Genomic DNA, 12,399 nt, shown 5'->3' with positions numbered 1-12,399 from the left:
CGACCAAACCCTCAGGTGAGACATCAAGTACTTAGCCTCACCTCACGCATTAGACTAAAGAGTGTCCTCCAATTATAATCAGCAACATTCACAATGTCTCCAGACTGCAAACCTAAACAGTGATCCAGAACATATTGCAAAGCTCTGTTGATCATAAAAACAGCCCCAAGTATTTACAAGGTCAACGGAAGAGGAAGCCAAAGCTGTAGAAGACTTCAACCTGCATCCGGACGACCCGGCAACGTACCAACTCTGTGGCAGTTGACCATAATGGGACAGGTCTCAAAGAGAATTGGCATCGTTTTGCAGTGTCCTATTGTTCTTGTTGTCGAATGGATTGGATTCGAAGAGCGGATTATCCACCGCCGCAGGAACATAGAGGGCTTCGATCGGCAGAGGGTTGGATACATCGATATCACGCAGCTGTCAGAGAGGTCTTTGAGAACTTCTGTATGTATTCCGTCCCTCGTACGATCACGCGGAGATAAGTCACATGAAGAGTGGAAGGGAACATAGCGATGCGTAAACAAATCCTCTGCCATTCTCCTAGAACAATCTGACCTACCTGTTGAGTGTTTACTACGTACAGGATCTAGGGTTTATGACCCACACATTTTAGTCCTACCACATTATTATCCTAGATCTTATTTATGGAATCTCATTTGGGTACCTTTACTTTCCGTGCGGTAACAGACAGTAGGAAGTTATGGTGAGGGCTGTAAGTAGTAAAGTACTAAGTACCATCATCCATGGTATGTGGAAGCCGGAAACCGGGCAGCCATCCGAGACATTGTTCGATTCTGCCGGTGGTCACTGGCCGTTCGTCCCCCCTCCTTCTTGTTTCTCGCATGCCCAGCATGAGAGGGAGCCCAGACAAAGTGGGTTAGACTCCCACGCGTTTTCCCACGCTCTGGTCCAAGTTCCTCTCTTCCCTTCAAGTCAACCACGGTCGATCGCTCGGCCATGACGACGGTTTGCTGGGAGAGACAACCCCACACGAACAATCGCAGCAACAGACAACTACAACACTACCACTACTACTACCCACGTCTCGGTGTTCATCAGTGTGAGTTGCTTTGCACCCACTTCGCCAGCACTGGCGTGTCTGATGGCGGTCAGATCTCCTTTGGACGGGCAGCGCCGTACCTGGTTCGAGTGCGTTACTTGTATTCAATTTCCAATCCTTGTCCAAGTGCGGTGATGACTGCTGTGCAAGACTCGATGTCTCTCAATGTGCTCTACCAACCCCGGTAGCTCCACATACAGCATGTAGACGAGTCAGATGGAAGGCGTCGGGTCTCCGGGAAACTGCATCGCTTTCCAGCCCCCTCTGCGGCACTCGTTGGCCCGGACTTCTTTGCACCAGGCCGACCAGCATTGGAAAAGCCCACTGTCGGTACGGCCCCCAGGGAGATCCTGGCGCAAGTGTCCACTGTCCACCGCTGCGGGCTTTAGCCAAGCAGTAGCATCATCACAGTACGTCCCCTCCATGCGTTGTTCTCCGCTGCGGACAAGGTTCATAGGTGACGGGATGTAACGTTACCTGCATATCAGCCCAGGAACTTGGACTGGTCGTACTGATTTGATGCCGACTCGGAAGCTTGAATGGGATGTGAAGTTGACCCTGCAGGTGCCATACTAGACTAGTAGACATTTGCTGCGCGCGGTGATTTGACTCCATTGAGAGCTGTCGGCCACTATGGGAAATAAGGCTACAGAGTACGTATGTACTAGTCTACGACTACATCGCCATACTGCTGCAAAGGTCCAGTTCGACATGGGCTTTTGTCCCCGTCTGAGCTTCCTGCTCGATCCACTTCCCGCTCTCCATCGGTCCCTCCACCCTCCGCACCGGAGAATTGTTCATACTTCATAGTAGTTGGCGGGACATTCAGGCAAAACACGCGTTCTCGTGGATTGTTGTGCAAGCCAAGCCCGCTAATTTTCTAGTCCTAGGAATGGCAATTTGGGTTCGACTTGGTCCGATAGCATGTTATACGTGCCAAAGACACGAGCTGACCAACTTTCTGACCGCACTGTGGAACAGGCGATTGCCTAAGAAGCCAGTGAGCGATGTTGGTGGGATCGCTGGGGCTGGAGATGGCACGCTCGCCGGCACTACTCTGGCTCACTTTGAGTTCGTCTATTGAGACTGATAGCCTACTGCTCCAATTGATGGCAATACGGATCTGAACAAGACTTTTGCTCGGTGGGGCTGTTCCCTATGGATTAGTGATTTTTCGGGTCAAGAGAGAAGTCAGTTGTTCTTGTCTCGTCTCAGACCGTCCGTCGCCTGTCTTGGTCGGACCTCAGCGGCTTGCGCATTGCTCGCTCTTATTTGCACAAATTCCCCACAACCCTTGGAAGCGATCCACGTCCGGCGAATGAGAACCAATGGTGGCTATTTTAGGATCACGGATCGGCTTCCAGTCTGTCTTCCAAGTCTATCTAGCGAGCCACACCCATCAGAATGTATTCGACCAGGATAAACAGAAGTCAACAATCGTCCGCCAAAGCTGCACACCCCTGTCGTGACTGGACAACCCCACTGGCTCTGTCATTTCCCGATGACGCATGATCCACTCAAACATGCGTTGCCAGCTGTGCTATGGAACCTCAGTCGCCATGGCAGAGAGCCACCAGAGTCGTGGTCCCGCCTGATCCTCGGTGCTCGACGAGAGAGGGATTGCTCCTCGCCGCAGCTTCACAGGGCAAGAGAGTCGAAGCTCTCGTTCATGTCAGTCTCATTAACGCGGCCCAATACTACATGGATCTTTGCTTGGGCGCCGGAAGAGCTCACCGTGCCCACGTTCTCATTCTCGTCTACGCGGTGAGCTCATAGGTTGGCGGCCGATACAAGAGAGTGTCTTGTACTTCTCCGGTTGAAAATTGCACTTCCGTGGATTGTTGGCCGGATGAAGAAAATGCGCAACTGTGATAACAAACATTGTCCCCTATGATCTTTGGAGACGATAGGATCTAGCTCCTGGGGGAGAGCCTCTCCATTCGGTGTATCTTCCAAGGTCACCAAAAGACAGCTCGGACCTAGCCAACCCAAGGCGTCCTGTCTCACAGCATGGGCCCTGCGGCGAGGCCCGGCTTAATTTCGCATGCTCACCGTACACTTGATTTGCACAGACAGCCTGAGAATCAGCGGACCGTCTTCCATGCTTGCACCTCTATCAGTTCTGGAAAGTTTCTCGGCACATCATCAAGCCTACCTAGCTGTGGAGCCTTCCCACTTATGTTCTTGCCAGTGCCAACGCCCGGCTCTTTTGTCTCTCTCATTTCCCCAATGGGATCCAGACTAAGCGGGGTCATGATCATCTCTGAAAATGGCTCGCCCCAAAAAGGAACCAAAAAAGAAGAATTCAAGGGTTGCGATGTGGACGGAAAAAGAAAAAAATCGAAGTCCCAGCAGCCAGCAGGTTGTTGGCTCGAAGGCGGACGGCCTTGAGACCTATGCCACGATCCCAAGTGCGGAGATCGGTCCATGCTGGATCATTTGAGATTTGTTCTTGAGCTGAAATATAAAATCAGCAGTCCTCATCACTTCGACCCTGTCCTGTCTTTCGGATTTCGATAGCTTTCGTTACAAGGAACTCTCTCGCTACGGTTCCCTTTGTCGTTCGTTCTCCGACAATTGTCTTGACGAATTTCCTTATTAGGAAAGACTTCGATCGTTCATCGCGTATCTTGCCTGCAACGTCTAGCAAAGCCCTCGCTTGTAGCTGTTAGACACGATGCGTGGCATCTCTATCCTCCTGCTGGCCGCCGCCAGTCTGGCCTCGGGCAATGTGCTGCCCAGGAATCCAGACGGCTCTGCACTTGTTCATCGTGGTGATGAGCATGGCACTGGCGGTCCTGGCGGTCCTGGCGGTTCCGGCGGTCCTGGTGGTGGTGGTCCTGGTGGTCCTGGTGGTCCTGGTGGTCCTGGTGGTCCTGGTGGTCCTGGTGGTCCTGGTGGTCCTGGTGGTCCTGGTGGTCCAGAGTCGACTCCATGCGACACCACTACCACTACCTCCACTCCATCGCCGACATCTACTCCGTGCGATACCACGACCACTACTACTACTACCTCCACTCCATCGCCGACATCTACTCCGTGCGATACCACGACCACTACTACTACTACCCCGTCGCCAACTTCAACTCCATGCGATACCACTACCACTACCACTACCACCCCATCGCCAACGTCAACTCCATGCGATACCACGACCACGACCACGACCACGACCACGACCACTACCACCCCATCGCCAACGTCAACTCCATGCGATACCACGACCACGACCACGACCACTACCACCCCATCGCCAACGTCAACTCCATGCGATACCACGACCACTACCTCTACCACTACTACCCCGTCGCCAACGTCAACTCCATGCGATACCACGACCACTACCTCTACCACTACTACCCCGTCGCCAACTTCAACGCCATGCGAGACTACCACTACCTCTAAGCCCAGCTCGCACCCTCACCCTCCTTCCCCTACTACCACTACTCCGTGCGAGACTACCACTACTACTAAGCCCAGCTCGCACCCTCACCCTCCTTCCCCTACTACCACTACTCCGTGCGAGACTACCACTACTACTAAGCCAAGCTCGCACCCTCACCCTCCTTCCCCTACTACCACTACTCCGTGCGAGACTACCACTACTACTAAGCCCAGCTCGCACCCTCACCCTCCTTCCCCTACTACCACTACTCCGTGCGAGACTACCACTACTACTAAGCCCAGCTCGCACCCTCACCCTCCTTCCCCTACTACCACTACTCCGTGCGAGACTACCACTACTACTAAGCCCAGCTCGCACCCTCACCCTCCTTCCCCTACTACCACTACTCCGTGCGAGACTACCACTACTACTAAGCCCAGCTCGCACCCTCACTCTCCTACTTCTACTCCATCTCCTACGACCACCACTCCTTGTGAGACTGAGACAACTACTCCGCATGGCTCTCAGCCCGTCACCCACAGCACGTCCACGACCACCACTCCTTGTGAGACTGAGACGACCACTCCGCATGGCTCGCAGCCCGTCACTCACAGCATGCCCACAACTACCACCACTACGCAGCCTGGTTCTCAAACTCCGCCTGCTACCACCACCACTCCTTGTGAGACTGAGACGACGACTCCACATGGCTCGCAGCCCGTCACCCACAGCACGTCCACAACCACCACTCCTTGTGAGACTGAGACGACGACTCCACATGGCTCGCAGCCCGTCACCCACAGCACGTCCACAACCACCACTCCTTGTGAGACTGAGACGACTACTCCGCATGGCTCGCAGCCCGTCACTCACAGCATGCCCACAACTACCACCACTACGCAGCCTGGTTCTCAAACTCCGCCTGCTACCACCACCACTCCTTGTGAGACTGAGACGACGACACCACATGGCTCGCAGCCCATCACCCACAGCACGTCCGCAGTTTCCACTCCTTGCGAGACCACTGCCACACCTAGCGCACCGCTCACCACTACCATGACCACCGTGTACACCACCACAACCTGCCCTGGTACGCACAATCAAATATGCTTTTTCTCTTTTGCAACGTTCGAAACTAACACGAATTCAGTGACTTGGACTACCGTTGTCACCGGCTCTTCCACTATCACCCAGCCTGTGACTGCGACCAGCACACTTACCATCACTTCCGTGGTCACCTGCAGTGAAGGCTGCCCTAAGCCTACATCAGTGCCTGCCACCACGGTAGTTGTACCTGCTCCTATCACCACGACCATGACCACTGTGTACACCACAACGACTTGCCCTGGTATGTGAATTTGCAAAATGTCTTGGGGAAAATCAATTCTGACAGTAATCTAGTCACGTGGAGTACCGTTGTTACCGGCTCTTCTACTATCACTAAACCTGTGACTGCCACGAGCACCCTGACTATCACCTCTGTGGTCACCTGTAGTGGAGGATGCCCTCAGCCTACTTCCTCAGTCCCGGCGACGACCGTTGCTGTACCTCCCCCAGTCGTTGTATCGCAAACTACTGAGCCTGCTGCAACTCAGCCATCGGCAACTCACACCGTCCCCGTCGGACCAGCTCCGGTTTCCTCTTCCCCCGTTGCTACCGAGCCTTCTCCTTCGGGAGTAGCACCCGTACACTCTTCGGCCCCTGCCTCCACTGTGACTAGCGCGGCGGGAACGACTGCACCTGTGGCCCCTGCTTCCACGAGCCCTGCTTACAATGCTGGATCCTCCCAATTCCAGCGCTCCTTGAGCGGGCTGATCCCAGCTCTGGCTGTGATCTATGCTCTGATTTAAGAGCATTTCTCAATTGACTATTACGAGGCTTTGACAAGGGTGAACACCCTTCACTTCATGTTCTCGTTCCCCACGACTGAATGTGGGATGATCTGGCGAATGAGTGAAATGGGCAACTCGAAAGAGCAAGAAAACACAAAATCTTGGCATAAAAATTTCCTTCTTGACACTTCTGGGATCGGTGCGGTGGAAATCCCTGAAGAACAACTTACTCTAATTGTTGTCACCGTCGCTTCGACAGGTGGCAACTTATGAAGTCTCATGACTGACGGTCACTCCTTAGAAATAATCATTAACGTGCGCCCTAGTTAATTCTTAAATCTGTTTGCCAATATGACGAACATTTTGATTTTCCCTTTATCGTGCTCGGCTCCCTTTTCTCCATTCTCTCATGGATAGATGCCTGGCGCTGCAATTGGTCATATCTGTCCTAGTTCTACATCAGCTCAGTAGAGCTATTCGAGGCAAGTTCCAATGACATATGCAAGCGAGAGCTGCCTGTATACCTCAGTATCTAGGTACCTAGCTGGATCGATTGACCTTTTCCATCCAAGTACGCGGACCGGCCTTCTGCAGAAGTCAAAAGTTCAAGGCCATACGTAGAAGACCACAGAGGGCTTGGGAAGGCCAACTTGGCTGCACCAGGTATGGCTGCAGACAAATGAGTGCGAAGACATCTGGGGACTGCGAGAGTTTCTAGATATTCTAGCCCTAACTGATATGTGCATACCTAGGTATAGCAATAGCTGTGGAATTCGACATGGTTGAAGTCCAGCGAGGACACATGAGATACTCGATATATCACGGTCGCCCGGAGTTACCGGGCAAGTGGTCTCAGATAGTCCGCACCTCACTCAGTCTGCACGCGCACAAAGTCGCCATTTTGCTTATAGAGTTCGACTTACTTTCTGCTTACTGTCGCTTGAAGCGAAATCAGGAAACGCCTACTAAAATGCTCGCTTACAATTGGTAAAGCAGCAATTCCACAGTACATGACTGACGTGCTCGGATGACCGAGCGCCAGAACTGAATGGTAACTTGCACTTCAGATTGCTGCGAGGTAGTTGATTTCGAGAACGAGCTTTGCCACATTCGTGATTGAGCATTCACCTATATGTGTTCTCCGTATGGCCAGACATATGAGGTCGGCAGGCAAAGCGAGCTTTGCAATTGTTGATATCCTGTTTCAGTTGACTGGACAGGATGAATCGGTCTGGTGGTGGACAAGAGCTGCCTAGCCTCCAGCCTGACTTCCCTTACGTAATTGTGCAAAAAGTGCAAACATGTCTCTTATCGCAATCGGCCCCGTGGCCTTAGAGATGCATCTCGTCCTTTCTATTGACAAGTGGCCACAGCTCTTTTCTGGCGTCCGAATGGCTTGAAATAGAAGCACTCTGTCCAATCCTTCGTTACTGTGATCAAGGGCTTTCCGCAATTTACTCGTCAGCCTTGTGTCTCGCTGGACATACAAGGCATAAAACGCTGTCCAATTTCAAAAGCACTCGGGCGTTCTAGTCAAGTTCGCATCCACAATAACATTTAGCTTTATGTGTACACACTGCTATCTTTAGGTGTGTCCCACTTTCGAAATAATACAACAGACCCGAAGGCTATTAGCGGCTAACTAGCAATTGTCAGCGTGCAGATCGACGATCGAACATGGCTTCTACAAGTCGCGGGCGACTATTCACATCGCCCATTTTATCAATTGTCGTCCTTCCTTTTCTGGTCCTACTCGCCTTATTCTCAACCCCAGTGTCAGCAGCTGGCTCAGCTGTTCTCGGACTCGATGTCGGAACGGAATACTTCAAGGCCACACTAGTAAAACCGGGGATACCACTGGAAATTGTCCTAAGCAAAGACTCGAAGCGCAAGGAATCCGCAGCAATTGCGTTCAAACCGACGAGAGATAGCAAGGCACCTTTCCCCGAACGTTTCTACGGTGGTAACGCGCTGGCCCTGGCGGCTCGGTTCCCGGACGATGTATACATCAACCTCAAGACTCTTCTGGGCGTTCCATTCGACGAGGGAAAGAACGAGGCTGTCAAGGAGTACTGGAGCCGGTATCCAGCTTTGAAGCTTGAAGCTGCCCCCGGTGAGCGTGGCTCAGTCGCATTGCGCAGCAACCGTCTAGGCGAAGAGCAGAGAAAGACCGCTTTCCTTGTAGAGGAAATTTTGGCAATGCAATTGAAGGAAGTCAAGTCCAACGCTGATGCGCTTGCTGGCAAGGGCTCTGATGTTCGCGATGTGGTCATCACCTACCCTGCTTTCTACACTGCGGAAGAGAAGAAGAGTCTTTCACTCGCAGCCGAATTGGCAGGCTTGAAAGTTCAGGCTCTGGTCAGCGATGGACTGGCCGTTGGATTAAATTATGCAACCAGCCGCAAGTTTCCTAGCGTTTCCGATGGCGAGAAGCCGGAGTACCACATCGTCTTCGACATGGGTGCGGGCTCCACGACCGCCAGTGTGCTCCGCTTCCAGAGCCGTAAGGTCAAGGACGTTGGAAAGCTTAACAAGACCGTTCAAGAGATTCATGTTCTGGGAAGCGGATGGGACAAGACTTTGGGCGGTGATTCGCTCAACGACCTGATCGTCAATGACATGATCTCAAAATTGGCCGATCATCAGAAACTCAAGGACAAGGTGACCCCAGGCCAGATCAAGTCTCACGGAAAGACTATGGCCCGGCTTTGGAAGGACGCCGAGAAGGTTCGACAGGTGCTGAGTGCCAACACCGAGACTTCCACCAGCTTCGAGGGCCTTTACGACGAAGAGGTCAATTTCAAATACAAACTCACTCGCGCCGCGTTTGAGGAAATGGCCGCTGGCCACATTGCCCGTGTTGGCGGCCCTCTTGAACAAGCCCTCGCTGCTGCTGGATTGACGCTCAACGAAATTGACTCGGTGGTTCTCCACGGCGGAGCAATTCGGACGCCATTCGTGCAAAAGGAACTGGAAAAGGTCTGCGGGTCTGCCAGCAAGCTGCGCACCAATGTTAACGCAGACGAGGCTGCGGTCTTTGGTGCGGCCTTCAAGGGCGCGGCCCTCAGTCCCAGCTTCCGTGTGAAGGATATCCGAGCCAGCGACGCAGCTGGTTATCCCATCGTTCTCAAGTGGAACGCAGATGGAAAAGAGCGGAGCCAGAAGCTTTTCACGGCGGTCTCGCAGGTTGGCCCAGAAAAGCAAGTGACTGTGAAGAACCTTGAGGATATGGAATTGAGCTTCTATCAACAAGTTGGGGAGCAGAATCTGCCCGTCCTTGATGTCAAGACCCAAAATCTCACTGTATCGGTGAACAAGTTGAAGGAAACCTTTGGATGTACCCCTGCCAATATCACCACCAAGTTCAATATTCGTTTGAGCCCGGTCAGTGGCCTCCCTGAGGTGACTAGTGGAAACGTCAGCTGCGAGGTTGAGGTGGAGAAGAAGGGTAGCGTCGTCGAAGATGTCAAGGGTTTCTTTGGTCTCGGTTCTAAGAAGGGCGAGCAAGAGCCACTCGCAGATAGCGAGGCCAGCGAATCGATCACTTTGGAAACCGAGGCCGAAACCTCTACCACTACTTCCAGCGGCTCTTCTTCGGCGACGAGTGTCAAGGAGGCCGTCAAGCCGACTACTCAGATCAAGCTGGAGATTATTCCTCTTAGTCTGACCTCCGACAATCTTGGAGCCCAGGCTCCCTCTGTCATCGAAATGGCTCGCATCAAGGGTCGTCTGGCCGCGTTCGACGCTTCCGACCGTGATCGTGTGCTGCGCGAGGAGGCCCTCAATGAGCTCGAATCTTTCATCTATCGCAGCCGTGATCTCGTTGATAACGAAGACTTCCTGGGCGTGTTGAAAGAAGACCAAGTATCCCTCCTTCAGGACAAGATCGCCAAGTCAAGCGATTGGCTCTATGAGGATAGCGACAATGCCCAGACGGCTGATTTCCAATCGAAGCTCAAGGATCTCAAGGCCATTGTCAATCCTGCTTTGAAACGCATGAAGGAAAAGTCCACTCGTCCCGCTCGAATCCAGCTTCTCCAGGACATGTTGAAGAATGCCGAATCCATGAAGCAGATGATTGAGAACCAGATTGCGACCGATGAGCAGTCTTACTCCTCGTCGCTCTCAGCATCCAGCACTTCTGCCACGGAGACCAGCTCGGAGTCAACCCCGTCTCCCTCCAGTAGCGCAGATCCGTTGGACGAGCTGGATGATGACTTGAACTCGTCGGCGACCTCTTCTTCCTCCTCTTCCAAGACCAGCACAAAGTCCTCTGTTAGCGCTGTACCCACGGGACCCAAGTATACTCTTTTCAACCCCATGGACCTGGTGGCTCTCAACGCCATTTTCGAAACGACCAAGCCTTGGCTGGAGACTCAGCTTGAGGCGCAGGAGAAGTTGACCGATTCCGATGATCCCGCGCTGACCGTGGCTGAGATTGACTCTCGGCTGCGGGAATTCGAGCGTGTGCTCAATCGCATGTACGAACGCATGACGGCTGCTGCTGGTCGTGAGGCCAAGAAAGAGAAGGCTAAGGAGAACGGCCAGCAAACTAAGAAGAAGGCGTCTTCCGAAAAGTCCAAGAACAAAGATAAGAAAGCGAAGGAGGATCAAAAGAAGCAGAAGCAGAAGCTCAAGGATGAGGCGAAGGATGAGCTGTGAACCAGCAGAGCTATTTGTCATATCCTTCTCTCTTCCAGATCTTCATGGAAACTTTGGGATACCTGTTGGAGACTTGTATTTTGTCTTGTCTTCTACACTACAAGTTCCATCCACGGCATGTATTGATCATGTCTCAATTTCTTGTCAACATTTCTGTTCGTGTCTCGCGTCCATATATGTCATTTTCAAAATCATTCATGTCATCAGTATAGAAACAAACACTCGCATTTTAGGGGCTTTGGAGTGAGCAATATTACTATTCTTTACTAGAAGGTTCCTGTTCTGTCTTTTACGCGCCCTCGTGCCATTGGTCCGGAACCTCGTAGGTATAAAATTGACCTCTGCTGACCGGTAGCACGGGGCTGAGGGAAGTGGACCGACATTAATTCGACCAGCTATGAACATAAAGGTAGTGGTACAGAGGAGCAAACAGTGATCCGCCCCCTCTACAGGCATCGAAGTGTATCACCACTCACAAAAAACTCGTGACTGTCGCACCGATGGCGACAAGTCTGTTCATCCTGACAATTCCACCCGTGCACACCCACTTTGGCTAAACGTCCTCGAAGAAAAAGCCGCATTAGCCCAAGCCGATTCTAAACCAAGACCCAGACCCAGACCGTGTCTTTGTTTTTAGTTTTTTGGTTTCTCCTCTCTCGGAGAATTCTCTCATGGCCGAGCAGGTCAATTCCAGAGGAGATGTTGTTGAGTACTGTACTTACGCACGACTTGAGCCCCACTGGCTGGGGCAACCGTGACAGGTGTGACTTCTTGCAGGAGAGGCTCAGGGTCCGCGATGACGGACGCGAGGAGATGGAGAAGGAGAAGGAGATATGTGGGCAGTAGTAGTACCGGCATGGAAGCGATGTTTATCGTTGTGGTGGATCCGGATAGCACGGCTGCGTAGGTCGGTGGATGACGAGAACTGGGGAAGTTGGAGACCCCCGGCCTCGGCGTGATTGAGGGTGAGATGATAACACAATCTCAGCACAATCGGTTACAACCTAAGGGTAAGGCGGAGTTGACGAGAGGTTGCTCGTTTGAAGCGGTGATGAATCGAAGCGTCGGTCAAACGACTATGTGGTGGATCATATCGATCATATCGACGATTAGTCACCTGATCGATGGCTAGGTAGTTACCTTACTTACGAATGCTCCATACGGAACCCGATTCTGTACTCCTGCCTTCTGGTCTGACTGCAAGGGGCGAGGTGAGAGGAGTCTCTGATATATTCATTGGTGTTGGCAGAGTCCGCATCTCAGAAAGATCGTCGACCTTGCGTATTGACGACAGTCACGACACCCTACTGTAATCTGTATTGCGTGCTGTAATGCTATATTACCAATTTACTTGTTCATCATACACGTTGCAATACAAATCCACATCATCTGTCCTCCATCGCCCAGCTCATAGTGCAAGTCAATGAGATCCGCGCGTAAGGTTATTGTGTGAG

At 52.3% G+C, this 12,399-nt stretch overlaps 3 protein-coding genes across 3 annotated transcripts; all 3 read left to right on the top strand.

Annotated features, from left to right (window-relative positions):
* Window positions 1-4,000: 4,000 nt before the first annotated feature.
* Window positions 4,001-4,471, top strand: N7539_002629 (uncharacterized protein; the record flags this gene model as incomplete). The annotated part of the gene is made up of 1 exon (XM_056932232.1): window positions 4,001-4,471. One exon carries the CDS (start codon window positions 4,001-4,003, stop codon window positions 4,469-4,471), a length of 471 nt encoding a protein of 156 aa, XP_056792191.1.
* A 595-nt stretch (window positions 4,472-5,066) lies between these two features.
* N7539_002628 (uncharacterized protein) lies at window positions 5,067-6,301 on the top strand (the record flags this gene model as incomplete). Its single annotated transcript, XM_056932231.1, has 3 exons — window positions 5,067-5,541; window positions 5,602-5,799; window positions 5,853-6,301. 3 exons carry the CDS (start codon window positions 5,067-5,069, stop codon window positions 6,299-6,301), a joined length of 1,122 nt encoding a protein of 373 aa, XP_056792190.1.
* Window positions 6,302-7,960: 1,659 nt separating this feature from the next.
* Window positions 7,961-10,945, top strand: N7539_002627 (Hsp70 family protein; the record flags this gene model as incomplete). Its single annotated transcript, XM_056932230.1, has 1 exon — window positions 7,961-10,945. One exon carries the CDS (start codon window positions 7,961-7,963, stop codon window positions 10,943-10,945), a length of 2,985 nt encoding a protein of 994 aa, XP_056792189.1.
* Window positions 10,946-12,399: the final 1,454 nt, after the last annotated feature.

Source organism: Penicillium diatomitis (assembly GCF_028827545.1).
Source record: "Penicillium diatomitis strain IBT 30728 chromosome Unknown utg000003l_segment0_segment0, whole genome shotgun sequence".
Taxonomy (NCBI): domain Eukaryota; kingdom Fungi; phylum Ascomycota; class Eurotiomycetes; order Eurotiales; family Aspergillaceae; genus Penicillium; species Penicillium diatomitis.
The sequence above is the reverse complement of the archived record's forward strand: the minus strand, read 5'-3'. Positions and strand labels throughout refer to the sequence as shown.